The following is a 25862-nucleotide window of genomic DNA, read 5'->3' on the forward strand; positions in this document are numbered from 1 at the left end:
CCGCCAAATGACATTTTTTAACTTATTTTTATTGAGAGTCTATAACCGCTAGTCCTGCCTTCCCAAAAATTTAATCAGTTTTTTAGCTTGTCAATACAAGTGAAATGTTTTTTGAATTATTACGCTCTTAAAAACTGAGTTACTGTTTTTGGCACTTTTTGCCCCGTATCTTTGGAACGGCTAGACCTGCCTTCGCCAAAAACTAATCAGCACGTCTCCTTATCAATACGAATCGAATGCTTTTTGAATTACTCAAATCGGTTGATCCGTGTTACCGAAATCGTCGACGAAAATTTGTATCCGCACACACACATACATCCATTTTTTCTTAGGTCTGCCAAAATGTTCAGAAACCTTTGAAACGTAAAGATATATATATATATATAAAAGATCATTTTCGATTTTTTGCGATTACTATAACTTGCCCTACGGGAAGTTAATAAGATAGAAAAGTAAAAAACACGTATATGAATCGAATTAAATTTACGAATATTGTTTGGCCAATTTCACCATAGCACTTGCTAAACTTCTCTATTTACAATAATTTCTTTTAAAATGATAATAGATAATTATTGTTTCAATGTTATATTATTAAAAATAAACACATTTAAATTACAATAATTCTCAGGCTACTTAATGCTGAGATAATAATACAGTACATTCATATAAAGTGACTTTTATGAAATCTGCATATGAATTCTTAAGCGACTTAAAACTAATATAATATTATTGTACAAAGAGTAAATAAAATTTATTTAAAAAAATACTACTTATTTATAAGTTTTTGTACTTCTTCTTCTGCCAAATTGTTAGTCATACAAATGTAGGAAGTAAATTTTGTAAAATTTGTAAGACACTCAAAGGCGAATTCTTATGATAGAAATCATTCCAAACATCTTAAAATTTGAAAATAACTTGTACCACTAGTTTACACTACTTCTCAGTGATTTGATTAAACCAAATTTTCGGGGTTGTCTGTCATGCAAAATCGTCAAAACGCGCCCCCTGCGAGTTTGAGGTGCTCCACCATTGTATGTACTACAATAAAATAATTTATTTTAAGTCTTGTAAAACTGTTTTGGTATAAGCATGTAAAAATAAAATTTTATAAAATAATTAGATCGATATCATTTGCAAACAATATCAATTCTCGATCAGATCGTTATAGTTAACGCTAACGCTAAATTCATTTTGTTTTGCTATTAATTGATTAATCATAATTCAATTTGTTACTTAAATTACTTCATAAAAAAGCTATTTGAAAAAATCTCATATTTTTACGATCTAATTCACATCGAAAAATATTTTTTGTGGTAAAATAAAGCAAGTTTAAAGTCGGCATAAATTGACAAGTTTTCAGTTAAAAAAATCGTAATTACTGTAAAAAAACTGAATCAAATTTGCACAAATTGATACTTGTGCAAATATATTTTACTGATCATTTCCGTCTAGAATATCTTTAGCTGCTATTTGAAGATTTCTTTTTTACTATTTAATACTTAGCTATATGAATGCAATTAACTTAATGTATAAACTGCATTTATAATTTAATACAATAAATCTAGATCTAACCAGGAGCAATAATTGTATAATATTCATAATTTCGCTATTTTTTAAATAATATGATAATGTATATTAATTTATATGAATCTTTATTGCCTATATTATCCAACGCGTTCTTGCAAATAAATACAATTATTGCCCCTATATGCTATTATATGCCACAAATTTCATAAGGCCACAAAATATATGTTACATTTATAACACAAATGGGTTTTAGCTGTATATATGAGTTCAAATTCCTCTTTCAGATCAGTTTTAATTATATACAAAAACGCGCAGATTAACTACTTCGAAAGTTCGCATAATCAATCATATTAAGATCTTGTACTACATGTGCACATCACTCCTGGTATTGTCTCTGGTAGATCTGGACGCATGTTTTACTGGACTAGTCATATCTCCGTACTGATTTTCGATCACAAAAGCATTATCTTTCGATCCAGTCCAAGGCCTTGCGATTTGAGGATTTGCCAAAACAGCATTGTTGTTGTCGCTTCTTGCACTTACTGCAATATTTATAGGGGTATTTTCATCCTGGAAATAATATTTTGTCTAACTACTGAAATTTGGCATCAAAAACATTTTTTATGTTAGTATAGAGCAGTGATTCCCAAAGTGGTCAATATGGACCCTCAAAGGTATGGAGATCCACGATAGTGGATCACAACAAACCTCATTTTTATCTATTTTATTATTATTCTGAAGTCAATTAATAAATATATAATAAACTTCAAATATTTAATACTAAACGTTAGTACAAATACGCATTTATAAAAAAAATCGATATCGGCTAAATAGGGGGTCCATGGCAAAGCCTAAGGGGTCCACGACACAAACAAGTTTGAGAACCTATAGTATAGAGTATATTATCACAAAAAAAAACTATCCACTCCTAAATAATTCGATTAATATACAATTCGTATATTATTAGTTATGAAGATTTATTAATATTCGTATATTATTAGTTATGAAGGCCGTCTAAGTCATACCCCGGCTATATTTTGTGTGATAATTATAAATTATATCATCTGCTGCCGTTAAATAGAACTAACTAGTTGAATAGCTTAAAAAGGACAAAAAAATGAAATTATTAACAATTATTTATAAATAAAGTACCTGCTTCGATACTGGATTTCTGTAAATAAAACGCGCCCAAACAGCTAAAAGCAGCATTTCACATAGAACCAGCGAATTTTGAATTACTGAAAAATAAAAATAAATATTAAATAAGAATTGAAAATATTATGCGAAAAATTAATACTTAACATAGGTAATAAATAATTCTGATATTTAATAATTAATTTTTGCAATAATGTATATTAAAAAATCAGATAATATCAAACAATAGTTATATAATTTTAGCCGATATCAATTTTTTTCATATTAACATATAGTTTATATTATTTATTTGAGTTTGGCCAATATTACCATAAACTAGTGGTGCATGGCATCGTGCCTTAAGGCAAATTGCTGGAACTTCCCGTACCACAATTAAATATTCGAGCAAAAACAATTAATAATCAATAAATTTTGATCAATGATTAATAACAATTGTTTTAAATATTTTCAAAGAGTAATACAGTAACGATCTTATCACTCAACACTTGAAAATGTTTACATTAAGAAGAAATGCTACAAGATTCCATCTGAGGATATATTTCTTACGCATATGAAATATATACAGTTTTAAACAGAATTGTAAATTTAAATATTACGTTTGAAGTAAAAAGTAAAGTAGTAAAGTTTTACTTTGTATATTTATGAAAATTCTGCAAAAAAAATTTTTTTTGAAAAATTTTGAAATTTATTTGAACCGTATAAGTGAACTTTAAAAATTAAAAATCTTTGCGCGGTACCAAAAAAAAATTATAACAAAATTTGTTCTTATTATTAAAATATCTGATGATTTGATGTGAATATGTCTAATAATCATTTTAGACCGCCAAATATCATTTTTTTTACATTTTTCTCTGTATCTCCAAAACTGCTAAATCTGCATACCCAAAAATTTAACCAATTCTTCATTTCGTCAATACAAATAAAATCATTCAAATCGGAAGCTCCGTTACCTCAAAAACTGAATTACCAATTTTGGCAATTTTGCCCCGTATCTCAAAAATTTCTGAACCTGTCTTCACCGAAAAGTAATCAGCGCGTCTCCCCATCAACAGCAATCGAATGTTTTTTGAATAATTGAAATCGGTTGAACCGTGTTCCCGAAATCGTCGACGAAAATTTGTATCCGTACACACACACATACATCCATTTTTTCTAAGGTATGCCAAAATGTTCAGAAACCTATAAAACGTAAAGATATATAAAAATTTTCATTTTCGATTTTGACGGCACTTATACGAAATTATCAACTAATTTCTTGCCAGTCAAACTTTCGTTTAAACGATATTATTGTAATAGAACTTTCAGGCGTGTTTGGCTTATTTATGTACATATTTGAATATAATTCACGTTATGCATATTAATTTGGCTATTCTGGAAATATTATAAAATATGCTTTTATGAAAGATGAAAAAATAAAAATCCTATAAAATTAAAAATAATTTCTATTACTAAATATATTACTCGATTATTTTCATAATTATATTACTTTTTATAATTTATATTCCCTTTACTATACATTTATGAAATAGAAACAACGTTATTTCGTCGTCAACGATCATACCATGTTGAATACACCGGTTCTCGTCCGATCACCGAAGTTAAGCAACATCGGGCGTGGGTAGTACTTAGATGGGAGACCGCTTGGGAACACCACGTATCGTTGACTTTTTTGACTTTTTTTTAAAAATAATCATAATATTATATTATGATTATTTATATATAATATATATTTTTAGAATTATCAATTCTGATTTTGAGATAAAAATCAAACTTATACATGTAGAAATAAATAGCAGTTAATATTTGATATTGTTATGTCAATAGTAAATAAAGAAAAAATCATAAGGCTATATTCTAATATTCTCCTGGATTTTAATATATGGGAGTAGTAATTATTGTAATATCTAATTGAATTGCGAGTAGTAATTATTGTAATATATAATTGAATGTGTTGAACACATGTCATTAAATGTATATAAATAACCTCAATAAAATCGTCCAAATATGTAAATAGGTAAATAAACTTACAATTTGAGACAAGCGCCGGCGCCAATGGCGGCATGCATGGCACGACCCCGTTGCTGGCAAGCAACCGGATGAGCAACGCCTGCAACTTCGTACTGATCAACACTAACTGCAAACACCGGAACCGATTCTGCAGAGGCCTCTCTGGTAACACTGCAGATGCCAATCTGAAAACACAAATGTAAAATCCACTTGTAATTAGAAACAACATAGGACAGAGAGAGTTAGATACCATTATCTCAAAAAATCAAGTGAAGTATGGTACTTATAACTATTTTCAAGTAGAGAACAAAAGATGCCTAAACAACTATCGACTTAAATCCGGTGACTTCGCTAGCACGATATAAATGGCAACATTGCCAATCTTTTGACGAAAGTGGTTCTGAGACTATTGTTTAGTTTACATAATTTAGTTTATATATTTTTTAAGTGTGCATTATTTAATTGTTTTTAACTTGTTGCATTAATTCAAAGTCCTATATTGAAACAGAAAAAAACGTTAAATATGTCCAACTGGCCCATATGTAGCAATATCGGTTTGAACGTGGGTTAGCACCAACTTGTCCCGGGTTCGATGGTTCGAATCCCGCTGCCACCAAAGCCCAATATCAGACAACTTTGATGTCAAATTTCTACTTGAGGTTAAAGATCTCAAATATAGCCTCAAGTAAAAATCGTCTCTTGTGGGTATAGTTGCAAATATATAATAAAAATGTCAGGAAATACTTCGAGTATAGTTAATTAGTCATGATTGGTTTGGACAACTACTGGGTTGCCATTTATTCAAAAATCCTCATAATAAAGTAGGTTGCCATCCATTCAAAAATCCATATATAATAGAGTCAAAATAATTACTGTAATTAAAAATGTTAAAAAAAATATGTCCAACTAATATCTTCAATATAAGTATGAAAAATGTTCCAAATATTAATTTATCTAATCTTTATCTACTTACTTTAAAGTAACATTTATTCCGTAAATGCCAAGTAATATAGAAGCCAAGCATATTGGTTGAAGAAATTGGTAATATGTGTTGTAGATTCTCTAAAAAATATATTAAATCAATATAAGATATGCAAATTTATAACTATCATAATATTGATTTACCTGATGTTCAGATGCCATGACTAGAAGAACAAAGTATACTACAGATGTAGTAAACGGCATTTGTAATACCAAATATCCCAAATTAGTAATGTGGCATCTATATAAATAAAAAAATAATATATATCGCTATCGATTTATACAAAATAGAAAGTAATAACTTATATAATTTCAATTACATAAAAAATTTAACGTAACCACATAATTACTGCGATAACATGCATAGTTTCAACTTGTTTGAATCTTGTATTACTATGAAAATTGTAATTCTACTAACACTTTCAATGGTCTTTCTGGTAAAAGTCGTCCACAGAAAGGCCAACAGCAGCAAGGAGGAGCTTGCAGCACGAGCCACGCATCATCCCGCCGTTTGCTCTTAATTGATTTTAACATCTGGCTTTGAGGCCCATCGCAGCAAAAACTACTTCCTTCGGCATATGCAAGAGACGACGCCTGGATAAAAAATATAAAAAAGTATAAAAAGAAAAATACTAGTTATCTTATCTTACGCAGGATAATAGAATTCCAAAAAAGCATGTGACCACGTTGGTATGTATGAATAATCTTTTAAATGAACATTGAATAATCAGCATAAATCGAATACTATTTTAAGTGTGTACCTTTTCGGTATTTTCTGTCACATCCCTTAATTCACCATCGCAGTTGGAACAATTTTTGACTAGCAGAGAATAAAAACTATAAGCTGCTATCATAAAAACAACTTGTGATACAGCTTCGCATAATGGTTGGGCTCGTGGTATTGACAAGGTGAACACGCTGCACATGCAAACGACCTACAAAAAGCACAAACATTAATAAATAAAATTAACATAACACTAACAAATCAATATGTATTAAGTGCCAGAATGTCGCGGTATACAATTTTTACAGCAATTGCATAAAATAAGTTGTAAGATCACCGTAAAATAAAATCTGAGTCCAACAAATAGTTCCAACAAAAATTTATTCTGGGTAATATTTAGTATCTACTAATGACAAACACAAGGATAATTATTAAATAGATTTTAAATACAATAAGTAAGCAAAAAAATATTATACTTTTAATCATGAAAAAAAATTAATCAACCGATTCCGATTCAAAATTAATTAACCGAACTTGGTATAAAAAACCCATTGCAAACCGATTTATTAAACAAAAATCATAATTTTGAAATTGGTTCATAATTTAAAATAATTTCATTTTCATTCTGAAAATTTGAACGGTTTCACATAATTTAAATTGTTTCGGTTTTTTTTTTTCAAAGAACCGTTAATTGGGACGAAAGATCTTGATCGATCAATTAATAAGGGGCTCGAATGAGTATCAAAATAATATGATCCAAGCTCTAAATCAATATTATTCGTTACGTTATTTTAATTTGGGGCGTACTTGGCGTCTCCACCGTATAGTTACATTCTAAGTCATAGAATAAATAGAATAGAATAAATTAAATATCTATATAAAATTTAAGGCAAAATTAATAATAATTTAAATAAGAATTGACCATAGTTAATAAAATTAATGTAAAGTTAATATCTTATTTTAGTGGCACAAAATGAGAACAAAGTCACTCTCAAGTTTTTCACATCTATCTCTCCCAAGTAGTAGTTTACAATTATACACAAAATGCAAATTTCAAAAAAAAAAAAACTGAAGCAATCTAGACGTATTCAGTATACGATTGATTGGAATAAACAATGACTATATAAGTCGCAAGGCCAAACAATGTCTTGGATTTGATTATACTATGTTTTCCATTCGGACAGGAATACGTAATATGCTCCCGAGTGGATAAAAACCTTCGTTATTTACATTTTAAAATTTTTTCCTGCGTATGTTAAAGAGAATCTAAAAATAGAGTTGTTATTGAATAATAAGCAAATAATCAATTAATAACATACCGTATATACGCCAACTACAATACTGGTGTCTTTGAATAAGAATCTCCTCTCGTTCCTCGCAACTGATCGCATGGTGCTCAAGAACAAAATCAGGACACTTATGAAGATGAGGACAGATGCCGAAATCAGGAGGGCTGCCCATGTCATACCCAAACCTAAAATATAATATAATTAAATATATAAATATATGGAAAAATATTTTATTATAAAAAAATAAATTTGACTTGTTAACCCGAGAACGGTTTTGTGCTTAACAAGTGTTTTTTTCTCGTTTTTGTCATTGTATACTTTGTGATATCATCAAAGGTTATTTCAGAAAATATAAAACTTTGGTTTAGTAACAAATAGTCTTTTTATTTTTCCAAAATTTCCATAACAAAAGGACCATCACCATTTATTCTTGTCCGCATGTATGCCTCGGTGGCGTGAGATACTGTTAAAAAAGGGTTAAATTTCCCTTATTAAAAATAGTTTTCATAGTTCTAAATACTTAGTAATTTTTAAGTATTCGATATACGTAAACAACTATAAAAAATTAAACTATAAAATTTTATCTATCAAATGCAACACATGGCATGATAATAATAATAATGCGGTGTTTGCTGTTATGTATTCATTAATACTAATAAAATCAAATTAATTACTTGAAGCCATTTTCACTTGCCAAATAATATCTAAGGCTGTTAGCCAACTCACCGAGCCAAACAATATTTTTAAATTTGTCTTAAGTCAACAAATACCTTTATCAAGAACAGCGTGAACTTGAAGTAATTTTGATTATTTTAAGAATCACCTTAAATATCTATTAATAATTATTAAATCTTATGATTATTCTGAGATATTCCAGAAGCATATTTTACATATTTGTAGTTTAATGAATTATAAAGCCAGTCGGATTTTCTGGCAAAGAAAATTTTGCTTCCGGAAACTAACAGTTCCACAAATTTGATTTGAATAATACTTGCAGTACTAAAAGAAAAAACAATAGGCTTTCAAATAACGCTAATAATGAGGTAATTAAAAAAAACGCGCTATCCGAAAAAATATTATATTCTTTTTAAATAATAAAAGATTATTTAGCATATATTAATATGCATTATGTGGTCTAAGCCAATATGAATAGAATCACGTAATTTTTTTTTCGATATATTTTATGGTTACGCCAAAAATTGAGTTTGAAAAAGGGGCCACTTTGGCATATTTTCAATGATATCTCGGCCATAAGGTGAGATACAAAGTTGAAGTTTGGTATATCGGATGTTTTCAAAAAACCTTCAAAATGGCGTATAAATTATTCAAATACAAGAGTATTAGTCGATTATGTATGGCAATGCGCCTACACCTTTGCGCGACGTGATTATTATGTACTCGACTGGCAGACCCTTGCAACCGACAGAATGGGCTGGCTTTTCACATTTGCTTTCTGAACAGTTAAAATAATACAACCTCAAAATTTGAGCCTTGTAGGAGCAAGTTATAAAAAAATTGTTATTACATTTTCACAAATTGAAGGGATGATGACGCAACCGCGGAATGACTGCCAGAATGGTACTTCCCTAATGGATCGATAATAAAATATCATTAAAAAAAATTCTAGCTTTGTGAAAACAGGTTAGTCAAATAGTTCACTGGCTCTTAGACTATTAGGGCTAACTCTCTGATAAAAGAGATAGCAACATAACATTGTTATGACAACGCTATGTTACGGTCCGTTGCCATAACAACGTTATGTTTCGGTCCTTTCTTCATATAAATTGGTAGTAAAAACTGTCAAAACGCCACGTATTTGCTGTGCAGTCAGGGGTTTTACTTATAAGTATGTGTTGCAATGACAAATCAAAAAAATGCAGTTGTGATAACATTCAATATTTTATATTTGTGCATTGTCTAGGTAAGGTTTTATTAGATCTAAAACGCCATTCATTACCTTTCATTTTCGCTGCCGCATCGTACAATATTATGTTGTAGTTTATGACCAATTAATAATCAATTACTAAACTAACAAAAGATTTATTATCGATTTCATTGATTGTCTGAAATACCAATGGGTTTATAATGCGTGCAAGTAACATTATTATGAGTTCCACCTGCATAACATAACGTAACATGGTGTAACTTTCTCCTGAACCGAATTGGATGACGACATGGCTTTCGCGGATCGAAAAATACATATACCGAAGTAATAAAATTTAAGTGATGATTTATTAAACAAACTTTAATGGGTGTGCCAGTACGATTGTATTTATTTATTCTTTTCGAAATTATACAATTTGAGGTGAAAGAGACTCGAAATATATTTGAATAACTAAACCACACACGTATTATTTGAATCATTGATCATTTTTAAGGTAAACAATAATATGATTTTTATTTTTGTCTAGAAAAGTATATAGGTATTTCTTGAAATCGATTCTTACAACTAGTTAAAGCTATGATAATGCCATTCTTTGATATTAAAATGCATTTTCATTGAATTAATGATTAGGTGGAAATTTAGGCCTATACAAAACCTTTTAGAAAACCGGTTTTTCATTGGTCTAAACCGGGTTCAGTAGTCCAGAAAATCGGTTTTAACCGGTTTAGTAATTTTATAAAAAATATTTTGCTCGAATATTAAGTTATTTGAATAAGAAAATTTAACAAAAAATGCAGACTAATGAAAAGCAGTTTTTGTTTGAAATGAATCACCGTTCAATTTTATTGGTAGTACAACAAATTAATTTAGTAGAACAAGGAAATAATAATTAACCAGAATTTAAAAATTGTAAATTTTTTAAAAATTGTAAATTGTAAAATATATTTACATATGTATGTGTCTAATTATCTATCTATTTTTTGTATGAGTATGTTTGTATTTTATAAATCTCTTGAAAAAATAAATATAGACATAGTAATAATTGCTTATAGCAAGTACTTATGTAGTTAAGCATACAGATTTTTATAAGCATTTTAAAAACCCAATATTGATATTTAATTTTTAATTAAATAAACTATACCCATTAGATAAAGTATTCTTACTTGTTAGATTCTAGCACAATTGAAATTTATTTTTAGTCTTGAAAAAGATAAGACTATTTAGATCTGTAATCTCGATTATTTCATATACATTGTACAGCATACATAAAAGTTATACTAGTAGAATATAAAAATAATACCATTACAACAAACTTTCTTATTCTGACATTTACAGAACTCATATTTTGATTTGAACATAATATAATCAAACATAGCATTTTTAATCATAGCAAATTAAAAAAGTTTTAGTTTTTTTACCGCATCGGAGTACCCCATTGCAGTAATGATTAAAAAAAAAGTATTCATGATTAAACAAAAGTTGATTCTGCTAAAAGATTTCTTCTTGAATTTTGATCAAGAATTTATTATAAACGCGTTAAAAACTTGAATTAATTTTAAATCACGTTAAACGGCAATATTAAATAACTTTTTTACTTATAAAATATAATATTTTATCGGAATTATTGGATTGTACCTTACCTTACTTTACCTTATTTTAATAATTACCCTTTTCTGTTTCGTACAATATTATAAAAAATCAGAAAATAATTAGTATTCCTTAGTAATTACAAAGTTAAATATCTTAAAATATTATAATCACAATATTGTCAGAATATGTATAAGTATTTTCTCATATACTGCAGATGAATAGAATAGATTTCAAAAACGTAGGATTAATATAGGTGCTAATTTAAAAATGTAAATATTATAAATCTACCTGAGTAATTTAATTCCTATTCATATATGATTAGTGTATATATCAATTTGTATTATTTTGAGCAAAATCATTCAGATAAGAACATTGTATGCATTAAGATTTTTGTAAGTTAATTAGTAAATATTTGCTGGTGCATATATTACCAGTAAAAAGTAAATATATTGTCTGATAACATATCCACTACTACGTTTAATGTAATAAATTTTTATGTTTTTATTGTCTAGCAAATATTGCGATAGAAAATTATTTATATACTCCTTAACAAATTGCATCATTAATCTTTAATGTAATCTTATACATATTTGCTCTTTGAGACTTATGCTTACGTAAAAAAATCATCGCTTGAAGTTAATGTTTAAAGGATGAAATCGATTTTAAAAGGATAAAAAGAACTTACTTAACTAATGGAGTTTGTTTATTTGAGATGAATCTAATCAGAGGGCATATTTGTATAAATGCAATATGGCATATTCAAATATGGAGATGAAGAAATTATATCTAAAATCCTTTGATTTGTTGTAATATTACTAGTAATGATTTAATCCGCTTAATATTTTGCATCATAATGGGATGCCTAATAAGCCAAAATCAAACCCCCATTTTCACTTTTAAATATGAGATCATGTCTGCATTTGGTTGGGGAAAAGGTGGGGAGTTTGATAAAAAATCACTAAAAGTTACGTGAGGAAGGGAAAGGTCTATCACGTGTATTTATTTTTTGCCTGAATTAAAAAAAAAAATACGATTGTTTCGTCAATTCGAAAAATTCGTTCGAAAAATTTTACTTAACTAAAAATACATGTGATGTTTGGTGGGGGAGGGTTCAAAAATCCCTCAGAAATTGATCACGTGGTTAATAGACGCCCCCTTTGACCCGGTTTTGAAAATAATATTTTACCAATAACAATATTGTTGAATGTAGATAATTTCACTTTACTTATTTACTTATTTAACTTTTATTATATATAATAAGTTAAAGTACTAAAACCCAAAAAACTAATAATGGCAGAAAAAATTAAAATAAGTTACTAAATTGATATCGATGTCCCCCGAATTTGCCCTCTACTTTTAAATCGTACTGTTGAAAAATACCACAGTTTACTTGTTTTTGAGATGAACCTCAATACGTATAGTTAATTAATATAAACTACTTTTAATTTTTTAAATTGGCATGCATAAACTTGTAAACTACACTATTCAATCTCTTACTCATAATATATTACTTAACATCTTACTTGAAGCGTAACATATTAACAGAATTTCTATATAATGAACTAATTTATGATCATACGTTGATACATTTTGATCATAAAATATTAAAAAATTTACTTGATGCTTGTACATGTTTATGTGCCAGAACATAACTTATGTAATGAATCAGTAATTATTGCAATATATAACATTGCTCCATCTCTAGAAATAATTGTTTGTTTAAATTTTCACCAAACTTTTTTAGTGAAGGGGCGTCCATTAATTAAGTGGGGGAGGAAGGGCTATAGTAAGATATCACGTATATTTATTTTTTACCTAAATTTAAAAAAAATCCAAACATTTTCAAAAAAAATATATAAAATTTTACAATTTTTTCTCGTAACTAAAAATACACGTGATGTTGGGTGTTGGAAAGGGGATAATTTTGAATATCACCACTTATCACCAAGGAGGAGGAGGAGGAGGAGGCCCAAAAATCCTCTAAAATTCGATCACGTGATTAATGGGTGCCCCCTAACCAGCTGCAATGTGGCAATATCAAATGTATGCCAGTCTAAATTTTCTATTTCATAGTCAAAATCTTGGACATATATAGAATACCACATACCTATATGTATGTATACATATTTAAGTTCAAGATTCCTATAAAACTATTGATAAGAGATCTCAATAGGAAAAAAATTACCCTAGTTATAACATTAATGATACAATTTCCGTGGTGTAATTTTTATTACTAAACTCACGCAAGGCAATAATAATATAATCATTTACGCAAAAATGTATTTATTTTCTTTGCCAATATAATGGAATGTGCGTTCTATTTCGGTTTAAGTGATTGCTTTAATTCGAATTATATTATCGTTTTCTTTATTTGTATTGAATTCCTACCTTGAAAAAGGAGTGGAGTAATTTAATTGATGTCACGCAAATTATGATTATACAGAAGTAGGAATTTAATATTTTGTTAAAATTTTATTAACGATTGGATAATAAGTTCTAATGACAAAAATGTAATGCATATTTAATAACAAAAAGCGGGCGACTATATAAAATAAACATTATTGTAAATGATTTGTGCAAAATCATAATTGGGGATTTGTGCAAAATCCAAAAGGACAGGGGAGGAGAATATCTCTTTTTTTACTGCCCTATCCGGTTTCCCACTTATGCTTAAAAACCTAAGGCTCTATCAAATCAAATGAAACATCATTTCTCAATAAAAAATATATAAATAAATGTCTTACACGTGTCAAATTCATTTGTAATTTAACAAACGAAATTAAATAACATGAACTCCCAAATTCCCAAAATTGAAACAAACAAGATTAAAATCCGATTTATCAAATATGTATGAAAACAATAGAATAATCAGTGTAGTATTTAAATACATTAATATAAATTTATAATAAATACTCTTAAAGTTGATTTATTTTCATTTACGGTTAATACTTTTTTAAAATGCATATATACAAATAGGCTAATTTTTTAGCTGCAAATTAACCTTGAGACATATTTTTTTGTGTGATGAATAAATTTGACAGACAGACAGAAATAAAAATTTATTCAATAAATACAGTGTAAAATACAGTGAATTATATGTGGGTTTGTCTACCCTGGAGGTATTTTACCCAAAAGTTTATGGTTTTGCAACATTGTCTATATATTTGTATTTGTACAATAGTTTATTCATTATTACGCATTAAGGACAAAAAAAGGAGAAAAGTTTTATCTCCTAAAAAAAAATCCTTCATTCATTGTTTTATGACTTATGTATTCACTGCGGGCTCGATCAGGTAGTTTGGCATGGCATAATTCCTGTACCAGATCATTTCTGATGTGTACTGGCCTAACGCGCGGATGGTACTATTATCGTGATCCCTACACTTTCGGTAAAAATTTTCAGTGAGCTTCTTTATGTATTCTAGTATAGTCGGTATGTCCGTCTGTTCATGTAAATATTTCGTTGGGTAGTAGTGTCTCGTCAGTGGGTCCCTTGATTTGTCTAGTACCAATCTTAGTGCTTTATTCTGTGCTATTTGTAGTCTCCGTCTGTTGGTCTTGGTTGTCGCGTTCCATGCCGGAGCGGCGTATGTCAGCAATGGTCTTATCAGTGTCAAGTAAAGTGTCCGCTTGTTCTTCACGCTTAGCGGGCTGTTGTGGTTCAAAAGAGGTCTCAGTAGATTCATCATCCCGTAAGCCTGTCCAATTTTTGTATTCGTATGTTTTGTGAAGCTGAGTCTATAGTCCAAGGTTACGCCAAGGTATTTGACTTCCTTGGACCACTCAGCTTCATGGCCCATTACCTTTAGTTTCGTCAAGTCAGTAAGTGTAATGGACCATCGACTTTTTGTAAAGAAAATTGCTTCTGTTTTAGAAGGATTAATTTTAATTTGCCATTTTTCCGTGTAATCAGTCAGGGCGTCTATATGTCTTTGTATTTTTGTAGTCAGTAGCGTTGGTGAACGTGATGATCTGTAAATGGCAGTGTCGTCAGCAAATGTCAGCAGTGTTGTGTCGGCGTCAGTGGGCATGTCGTGGATGTAGACGTTAAACAAGGACGGTCCCAGGATCGAGCCCTGCGGTACTCCCGCCGTCACTTGTTTAATCGTCGAGGGTGTGTTGTCTACTTGAACTGTGAAATTACGGTCTGCGAGGTAAGAATGGAGTAGTTTTGTGATGTATGGTGGAAAGTTAAGGGTTATGAATTTGTGTATCAGTCCGTCCATCCAGATGGTGTCAAAAGCCTTCTCGAAATCGAGCAACACCAATCCGGTATGGTTTCGTCTATTGAAGTTGAGTACAGTGTTTTCTATTAGTTGTGTCAGTGGATGTAACGTAGAGTGCTGTTCCTTAAAGCCGTACTGTGTGTCTGGTATAATCTTGTTTCGTCTGATGTGTCTGTTGATGCGTTTGAGCAGTACCTTTTCAGTTACTTTGCTCATTGTATTGAGGAGGCTGATTGGTCTGTAATTTTGCGGAGAGTCTGGCTGTTTCCTCGGCTTCAGGATAGGAAATATGGTAGATGTTTTCCATGAAGCAGGAAAGTGGCCTTTGGCCATTATACGGTTAACCAGTCGTGTGATTAGTATGTATGCGTTCGTTGGTAGTTGTTTCAGTATTATATTTTGTAGTCCGTCCGGTCCGGGTGCTTTCCTGTTCGGTAGTTTTCTGATTGTCGATTTTATTTCTGAAACTGTGGCAGGGTCTATTCGTAGGTCTTTGTCGTTAAATTGTTCAGTAAAATTTTGAATAGAATTGCGTACGTCTCGTTTTAAGTCTGCGTTGGACATGTCGGCGTTTTGTCTGTGTATGTTTTCAAAGTGTGTTGCTAAAATTTCTGCTTTGTCTGCTGGTGTCGTGGCGTAATTGTTGTCAGGTAGTTTGAGTGGCGGGATAGGTGTTGTTTTCCTCGTCAGCCTTTTGGCTGTTTGCCAAACTTTGTGCGGGTCAGTGTTGATGGTTTCTAGTTTTTTAGTCCAAGTGTCGTTCCGGTGCTCACGTATCTCATTATGAATAATTTTTGTCAGTCTGTTCACGTGTTCCTTTAGTAGTCTGTCACCAGTACGTTGCCACAGTTTCTTTATATTGTTCTTTAATTTAATTTTAACTAATATTTGTTCGGGTAGTGTGTCAAATGTGGATGTATTTGCGTGTCGCAGCGGTATTGTGTGTTGGATGGTGTCCGTGATCGTCCGTGTCAGATGTGTCACAGCCTCCTCTATGTCTGTATTGGTCTCTATGGGTATCGTGTGTCGTATATTGTCTGTAATTATTTCTCTAAAAAGTGGCCAGTTGGCTCTGGAATAATCCAAAATGTTGCGTTCTGGAGTATTGTCGACGTCGAGTCTGTCAGAGATGGTCATAAAAACAGGGTTATGGTCAGAGTTGAAAAGTGTTCTAGTTATGGGTTCGGATGTTATGTGAAGATTTTTTGTCAAGGCCAGGTCGATCGTGCTGTGATGGTGCGTTTGTACGGTGGCGTATCTGGTCGGCGTGTCAGGATAGTGTAGTTGTGCGTCCGTGGTGTTGTGTTCCGTCAGATATTCGTAGAGTCGGATTCCGTTCGTGTTGTTGTAGTTGCAGTTCCAAGATGTATGTTGCGCGTTGAAGTCTCCTGCCATTAAGACGTGTGTGTTTGAGTCAAGTAGGTTTTGTAGGTCCGTCAGTTGCAGTCCGCTTGCCGGGATGTAAATCGATATTATAGTCACTTTTTGACCCCTTTTGTATACATTAATAGTTGTTATTTCAGAACCGCCCGCTGTCAGGTTTGGCACTTGCTCGTGTCTGATATTAGACTTGATCAATATTGCAGTGCCTCCCCATCCGCGTGAGTTTGTCGGTCTGTCGTTCCTGTATACTTTGTAGTTGTTGATGTAAAGTCTGTCCGTAGGTTTCAGGTGTGTCTCGTTAATTAGTACAATGTCCAAGTCATATTTTGTTATAGTCTGTTTCAGTTCGTTTACGTTGTTTTTGAGTCCGTTGGAGTTGAAGTACATTATGTGTATGTCGCGTGCGTGATTTATGGGCATGCCGTTAAAAAGTTAAGTATGGTTGTGTATTTGTCATTGTAAGTCATATTTGTGTTCAATGTCTTTGTCAGTTTATAAAGCTCACTGAAAATTTGTCTTACCTCGGGATCCGCGAATAACTTCCTGATCTCGCCCATAACAGTAAATAGTCCCTCCGGTGTACTCAGGTCTGGATCGGACTGGCTGTTGGTAGGCCGGATTCGTGAGGATGCTGGCCGGATCGGTTCTGGTGTTGGCTGGATCTTCGGCGATGGATACTGGGAGGCCGGCTGTGTTCGTGGTGATGATGGTACCGGGAGTTCAGGAAACGCAGATCTGTTGTTACGGCCATCGCTGGTGGGTTGTAAGGCTGACGAGAAGCTCCTCGTCAGCGGCGCAGGTGTTGGCGCTGGCTTGTATGCTGGATTTCTCTTAAGCGCATCTTTGTCTCTTTTTGCTCTATAGTTGATTAGAGCTGGGCATTTAGAATAGTTAGCCGGGTGGTTTTCTTGGCAGTTCACGCATTTCGGTTCCTCCGTTGATGGCTTCGTGCACACTCCTGGTGGGTGCACGTTCGTGCATTTAATGCACCGGTAACGCATGTCGCACGTGTACGAGGTATGGCCGAAGTTCAGGCACTTGTGGCACTGTATAGTCTTATTTAGTGGCCTGTAACTCTCCCATTTAAATATATGTCCTTCTATATTATTTATTTCCTTCAGTTTGGCCATCTCTTGTTCCTTATCTAGAAGGACAATATATATAGGGAGTTTGCGCTGACTGCCGTCCGATTCCTTCTTCTTAATTTGGACCACCTGCTTTACTTTAATGCCCTTGGTTTTCAGTTCTTCAAGAACCACCGTTTCAGTCATGTCTGGATTTAGGCCAGTTATAGTGATTTTCTTAGGGATGTCATGCTGCATAGTATAGGTGTAAAATTGAAAATCACAATCCCTTAGTATGGTTTTCAGTTTTTCATGTTCTGCAATCGTATCGGCATATATTTTGTGCAATTGTGGCTTTAAATATTGGGTCCTGAATATTATTTTCGTCGTATCTTTGATATATTTGATCACTTTTAAATCCAGCTGGCCTTTGACGATGATAGGTGGAATCTTTGGATCTGTTACGGTGGTGTTCTTGGGTGCTAAATTCCCCGTTTTCGATGTAGATGGCTTCAGAGTGTTAACAGTCTGGTTTCCTATCACATTGTCTGCGTTGTTTTGTCTCAACCGTTTCTTGCGTTTGACTGTCCGGTACTCGTCTAAATATTATTATAATATGCAATATCTTCCACTGTAGAATACAGTATGTAAAACATAAAATGAACATAATTTGTACTAAAATATGAACCTGTTAAAACCAGATTTATTGATGTATCTACTAATATTATGGCTTCATTTAAAATATTTGCTCAAATAAATCAAAGTAAGATATATGATATCGAAAAGATATCTGACTATTCAATTTTTCATTTGATGCTATCGCTATTGATTAAAATTAATTAAATGATTATTTTAAATTTGTGTGAATAAATTTTCTGCTACAACTTTATCTCTTGTAGCAGATATACAATACATAGATAGGTTTTTCTTTTAAAGATTTGAATAATAAAAAATAAAATCAAGTGCATATTTAAGCTACTAGTGTGTATAATTTTAAAGACAATTTTTGATCTTTTGTCTACGTTAAAAATTTTCTTTTGCGTTTTTAATGAAATTTAAAGACGATTAAAGAGTTCATAGTCTAAATCATAGGTTTTCAAACTCATTTCATTTCGTGGATCCTGATTTTTTTTGTTGACTTAGACCCCCTGAAAGTTGTCATAGACCCATGGATCTTAGATCTTATAGTCCTACCAAAAGTAGTTACATTATAAAATTCAATAAAGTTTGGAATAATGGGCCGAGCTTTTAGAAAATATAAGCTCTCGTGTTAGTGAACTAGAGCTTTTAGAACATTCAATTATTGATATTATAAGTTTGTTTGAACTATATCGATTTAAATTCGCTTTGATTGCTTTGTAGTAAATGCAAAAACTTTATTTGCAAAATAATTAGTTAAAAATTGATTAAGCCTATTCGCCTTTACACATATCGGAAAGTTTTTACAACGTGCTTCAAGGCAAAATGCCACTTACAACAAGTAATTATTCTGTTCATTGCTGGACAATTGTGAATCATCAAAATATATTATTGAACTATTCCAATCGATAAAAATATTACTAGCCATACTGAACAAAACAATACTCTGCATGAATGAGCAAATTCATATAACTCAACAGAATTTCTGACCAAAATATATTAACTTCCCGTAGGGTAAGTTATTGTAATGGGCCGAAAATCGAAATTGAAAATTTTTACATTTCTCGACGTTTTGAAGGTTTCTGAACATTTTGGCATACCTCAGAAAAAATGGATGTGTGTGTGTGTATGTATGTATGGATACAAATTTCCAGTCACGTTTTCGGGCGCACGGATCAACCGATTTGAATGGTTCAAAAAACATTCGATTCCTATTGATAGGGAGAAGAGCCGATTAGTTTTTGGCAAATGCAGGTTCAGCCGTTACGGAGATACGGAGCAAAGAGTGCAGAGAATAGAAATAGAGTTTTTGAGTGAACGGAGTATCCGATTTGAATGATCTAAAAAACAATCAATTAGTAATGATTGGAAGAAGTGATTATTAGTTTTTGGCAATGGCAGGCCCAGCTATTTCAAAGATACAAAGCTAAATGTGCAAAAAATGGCAGTTTTTGAGAGAACTAAGCGTCCAATTTAAATGATTCAAAGAACTTTCAGCTTGTTTTAACAAAATAATTGATTTTAGAAAAAAAAATGTATCATTTTTTTTGTTTTTTTAACTTCCCGTAGGGCAAGTTATAGTAATCGCAAAAAAATCGAAAATGAAAATTTTTATATATCTTTACGTTTCAAAGGTTTCTGAACATTTTGGCATACCTTAGAAAAAATGGATGTATGTGTGTGTGTGTGTGTGTGTGTGTATGTACGTGTGTGTATGTATGTGCGGATACAAATTTTCGTCGACGATTTCGGGAACACGGATCAACCGATTTGAATAATTCAAAAAACATTCGATTCGTATTGATAAGGAGACGTGCTGATTAGTTTTTGGCGAAGGCAGGTCTAGCCGTTCCGAAGATACGGGGCAAAAAGTGCCGAAAACGGTAACTTTGTTTTTAAGAGAACGGAGCGTCCGATTTTAATAATTCAAAAAACATTTTACTTATATTGACAAGGTGAAGAACCGATCAAAATTTTCATAAAGGCAGGTCTAGCGGTTTAGGAGATCTAATGAAAAAAGTAAAAAAAAATGCTATTTGGCGGTCAAAAATTATCATTAGACATATGCACATCAAATTATCAGATATTTTATAGAGATTTTAACAATAAGTATGAATTTGGTTTACAGCCCTATGAGTTCCGTACCAATGTTCATGCGTTAGACGGCGACGCGGCGCTTACGCGCTTTGATATTTTGTCTTTATGCAGTTAAAGCAGTACGATTGCTTTGGAAGAAAGTTTAGATCTTCCAAAATATGTCAAAATAAAGAAAATAAAGAAAAAATTAAATTTTTTTTTTTTTTTTTTTAATTTTTTTTCAAAAAAAAGTAATTTTTGGTCCAATTTATAGTTTCTCAAAAATCTTATTTTTTCGAAGTAAATTTTTTTCAAAAATGTTAATCGTTTTTAGAAAAAAAAAATGGTACGGGAAGTTTCAGCAATTTGCCTTAAGGCACGATGCCTTAATTGCCTTAAGACAGAATTCCACTTACAGCTAGTTTTAGTTTTTTTTTTGTATATCGAAAATAATTCAGATTTTATTTTTAATTCTGACTATAGTTCTTATATACTTTAAACAAATAATTTCAACTTTGCAATTCAGTTTATATAATTCTTATAAATATTAGACGATGTTATAATATTAATAATAATCTATTTGAAAACATTCAGTATTCCTCAAACTTTTCGTTACGGTACGGGAAGTTCCAGCAATTTGCCTTAAGGCACGATGCCATACACCTCACTAGTTTAACAATATATTTGTACAAATATGATTAATATTAATATCTAGTTGTGTATGGCATCGTGTCTTGCCAATTGCTGGAACTTCCCGTACCGTAATTAAAAATCTTGGTACGAAACCCAAAAAAATGACACAAAATGTGTACACATTAATAAAATCTCTATAAAATATCTGATGATTTGATGTACATATGTCCAATAAACATTTTAGACCGCCAAATGACATTTTTTTAACTTATTTTTATTGAGAGTCTATAAAAGCTGAACCTGCATTCCCAAAAATTTGAACAGTTCTACATCTTGTCAATACAAGTAAAATGTTTTCTGAATTATTAAAATCGGACTCTCCGTTCTCTTAAGAACTGTGTTACCGTTTTTGGCACTTTTTGCTTCGCATCTTCGAAACGGCTAGACCTGCCTTCGTCAAAAACTAATCAGCACGTCTTCTTATCAATACAAATCGAATATTTTTTGAATTATTCAAATCGGCGTTCCCGAAACCGTTGACGAAAATTTGTATCCGCACACACACACACCCACACAAAACACACACACGTAAGGTATGCCGAAATGTTCAAAAATCTTTGAAACGTGAAGATATATAAAAATTTTCAATTTCGATTTTGGGACGATTACAATAACTTACCCTACGGGAAGTTAATAAATCAAATCTTATTGCTATTTTACCTTCGTAATAGGTTTTAATATCAGGCATGGTATCAGTCGTACAAATTTCGCTCTCATTAAGCACAGCTTTTCTGTCCAGTTGGGGCTCCATATTTAAATTTCCAGTCATTTTCAAAATAGTATCTTAACTTAAAGTCACTTTAAAACTTACACTGAATTTTAAATCAAACAATTTTACATGCGGAAGCGAGCATGTCCGTTAGATTCAACTGTCAGATAGATATTGATATAAAACACATAATGCATTGACATCTCTCCTTTAGTTCTAAACACACAATTACACAAAAGTAATTTGATTATGTGTAAGGTTTTATCTCGGTCATTGTGTTCGATTCAGAGTTGGACTGATATCAAAATAGTAATATTAATTATTATAAGACTATAATGACTGGTTCGCGGACATTGTCGAGTTGGTCGGCTACCGGTAGTGCAACTGATTTTTCTTGGTCGCCGCCGTCGCCGTGAGCGAAAGTAAAAGTGACCCCTCTTCTTATATTTGTATCTGATACATGCTTGAGAGTAACTTCAGTGTAATGTGCGAATAGACAAGGCGCCAAAGACGAAAATGATTATGATATGATAAATAGTTCATACTCAATATTATATTAGGTTATCAACTGATAGTGCAGTAAACGGAGAGGAAAAAAGGGTATAACCTCTGAATTTTTTTACTGTGCTCCGAATTGAATGCAATTTTGGAATTAGGCTCATCTTACCCTCAAGTTCAAAAGTGAAAACAATTCGGGTTGCGCCATCACCCCCCGGGGGGATGACAAACCTTCTCAATTGTGTAATTACATTTTTTTTAAATAACGTCGGATATCGATAGAAGAACTAATTATAAGGAAAAAATGTCTTTTATACTTTTTCAAAAAAACTAATATTTTTCTAGTTACTGGCCACTAAAGATTCATTTTGCAAATATCTCCTAAAATATACATTTTAACGAAAATCATGTAATAAACAAAATAATGTCAATAAAAATCTTAATAAATCGGTATTACATAAAGTGTTCTAGGAAAATATTAAGAAATATTTGAAAGAGCAAAGTCGTTTTTTATTTCGTTCAAGATTTAATTGTTGTATTTAAAGCCATCTAGTGTCGAGGTTTTATATTTTATGCATTTAGGTGAAATTGGGTTTTATAGTGCTTAACATAAGCTTTAAAATGAGTGCTGTTACAAGTCTTTTGTGTGTAAAATGAGTGAACTATCATGCAAATAAGAAGCATATACGAAGTTTTTTTCTTTTAAATCATATGGCTTTTCTATCAGAGCGCCATTTCTATCAGAATCAAAGTAATTCACATTCCATCTAGAATTCACTTCATTTTAGACATCTTGATGGATTCTAGCAGATTCATAACTTTAGTACAAACTATTTTCAGAAAACTCACAATTTTATAAAAACTTTTTTTTCCAATTTTTTTTTAAAAATCGAAATTATTTTCATTATATCTCAAAAAGAATAAAAGATACGTATAAAAGCATATAGATAAAAATCAAAGGAATCTTTCTGGCTTATTATTGTTATTTATTATTTTTCTTTCACACACAAATTGACAGAGTTATGAATGTTTAAAGACTGCGCGGCCGCGCAAATTGGAAAAAAAAAGTTTTTATAAAATCGTGAGTTTTTTCTTATAATTAGTTCTTCTATCGATTTCCGACGCTATTTTGAAAAAATGTAATTACACAATTAGAAGGGGTGTCATCCCCTCGGGGGGTGATGGCGCAACCCGAATTGTTTTCACTTGTGAACTTGAGGGTAAGATGAACCTAATTCCAAAATTTCATGAAATTCGGAGCATAGTAAAAAAATTCAGACCTAAAACGCTCCGTTTACTGCACTTGTTTAACTCCACTTCGATCAATGACTTTTTGTCATCTTTCAAGCAACCGTCTATTATCCTAGACAATAAAAATATTATATCTTCATTATTATCCCACTTTCATAAAACTTCTGCTTTTTATTGAGGAAAAACGAATCAGGTACAATTTGACACCATCATAATAATTGAAATGTTTACCATTCAAGGAGTATTTAAAGATCGGAATAAAAAGTAATCAAAAGGTACCAGGTTGTAGCAAAACATTTTCACCAAGCTCTTCAATAATTTTTGCCGAGTGACCAAATTTATGTGATGCCAATATTGGAATAAATCACCGCCTCGATTTAGCAATTTTCTTCAACTTCGTTGTTTAATTTTTTTAGTTGTTTAATGTAGACATTAGAAATGATCGTTCCGTTGGGTTGCAACTGCAAAAGTAGACAATCCATTTGTAATCATCTTCATCAGGACGAATGACCAGAGCGTTTTTCATCTTTGAGTGAAAAGTCACCAGAACGAAATTTGGAAAACCAATTTTGACACTCCCGTACTTTAAGGCTTTGTCAGCATAAATGCCTATTTACCTTTGCAGGAATATGGTAAAAATGTTTTATTCGATTTTCCATCTTTTAACGAACGCCGCACGAAAACTTCGCAATCGATCACAAAACTCATTTTTACTGATTGACAGGTGAATTGTCTACTGGCCAATTACAAAAGGTATTTTACATTTGGACTACGTCAGCAAACCTAAAAATTCAATGAAATCTTCTAAGGAGGAGTCCATTAATCACGTGAGGTAGGGAGGGGTATAACAAAAAATCACGAAATAACACGTGAGGGAAAAAGGATTATAGTAAGATATCATGTGTATTTATTTTTTACCTGATTTTTTTAAAGATCCAAACATTTTCAAAAAAAAAAAATTACAATTTTTTCTCGTAACTACACGTGATGTTTGGTGGGAGGTAGGAGGTTAATTTTGAATATCACCACGTATCACCAAGTTGGAGTCCAAAAATCCTTAAAAAAACGATCACGTGATTAATGGAGGCTCCTTAATTAATAGATTTTCGTTGAACAATATTAGTCGACTGCGACTCATGGTCGAGGTATCAAAAATTCTTGTTAACGCTCTATAAATATATTACAATATGATCACGTAAACAAATTTGAATTGATAAATATTTCACCTAAGATTAAACTTTTTTATGCATTGTTAATTTTATTATAATCTATAAATTTAATGATAACACATATCGTATTTTCCATAGTGTGTGTTTATGCGATTTTAAATTTCCCGAGAGTTTTTGCGAAAGATTTCTCGACGTTTCAAGTCCATTCTGAATAGTTTGACACCAAATTTGGAAAAAGTATGTGTGAGTATATACGTATGCATATGTGTATTTTCCGATTTAGGTCGGTAAGTACAGGTTGATTTATTTTTCGAGCTAAGCCGTTTCACTTTTTCTGGTTTTTGTAATTTGAGAATGCATTTGCCGGCACCCCCACTAATTGCTATTTGTGAAGTGGCCGTATATTATATTTAGAGCGAGTGCGCACGCATATATAGGTGCACCTTGAACGAGTAAGCTTTTATTTTGAAGAGAAAAAGGCTCGAATTGTATAATTCAGACGTAATAATGTGTCATTTCGTAACTTGAACTCCTTGCTATATATCGATATGCAATATTACCAAGATACATAAAAAAATTGTGTAACAAATGTCCAAATAGTAGATCCTAAAACGGTTTTGATGATCCAAAAACCGTTTGAAAGTAGTAAGTTGCCAATCGTGGTGACGGTAAATATCGGCACAGCAATCTCTTCGTAATTCATTATCGAAAGTTTTTCACTATAAATTTAAAAATTCATAATTTAAGAGTTGAATATAAAGTGAGGTAGGTCCCAATATAAAACCCATCTCTTCTTTCATTTGGTTTGGTTAACATCCTTCAAATAAAAGTATTTGATGACATTAAACAAAGTATTTCAAAATTATAAAATGAATAATGAATAAATGCATAGAATCATATAATTCAAATTACCATACCCTCTGTGGAATTTCAAATACTATTTCAAACTATTCCGAGTTGCTGAAGTGCATCATAAATATTGAATAATATCATAAA

General features: G+C 31.5%; 1 protein-coding gene and 1 non-coding gene across 2 annotated transcripts; one reads left to right on the plus strand and one right to left on the minus strand.

The window, feature by feature from the left end:
- Window positions 1–1890: 1890 nt before the first annotated feature.
- On the minus strand, window positions 1891–22325 carry LOC113386169 (organic solute transporter alpha-like protein). The gene is made up of 9 exons (XM_026623968.1): window positions 21900–22325; window positions 7714–7868; window positions 6432–6605; window positions 6089–6264; window positions 5815–5911; window positions 5663–5751; window positions 4711–4874; window positions 2680–2765; window positions 1891–2097 (listed from the first exon to the last, which is right to left on the minus strand). The coding sequence occupies exons 1-9, from the start codon at window positions 22006–22008 to the stop codon at window positions 1891–1893; spliced, it is 1257 nt and encodes a 418-aa protein (XP_026479753.1). The 5' UTR covers window positions 22009–22325.
- LOC113387151 lies at window positions 4230–4348 on the plus strand. Its single transcript, XR_003368105.1, has one exon. It is a non-coding gene; the product is annotated as a 5S ribosomal RNA (ribosomal RNA).
- Window positions 22326–25862: the final 3537 nt, after the last annotated feature.

Source organism: Ctenocephalides felis, unplaced genomic scaffold, assembly GCF_003426905.1.
Source record: "Ctenocephalides felis isolate EL2017-DRISC unplaced genomic scaffold, ASM342690v1 CF-g0.4_SCAFFOLD_03571, whole genome shotgun sequence".
In the NCBI taxonomy this organism is placed as follows: Eukaryota; Metazoa; Arthropoda; class Insecta; order Siphonaptera; family Pulicidae; genus Ctenocephalides; species Ctenocephalides felis.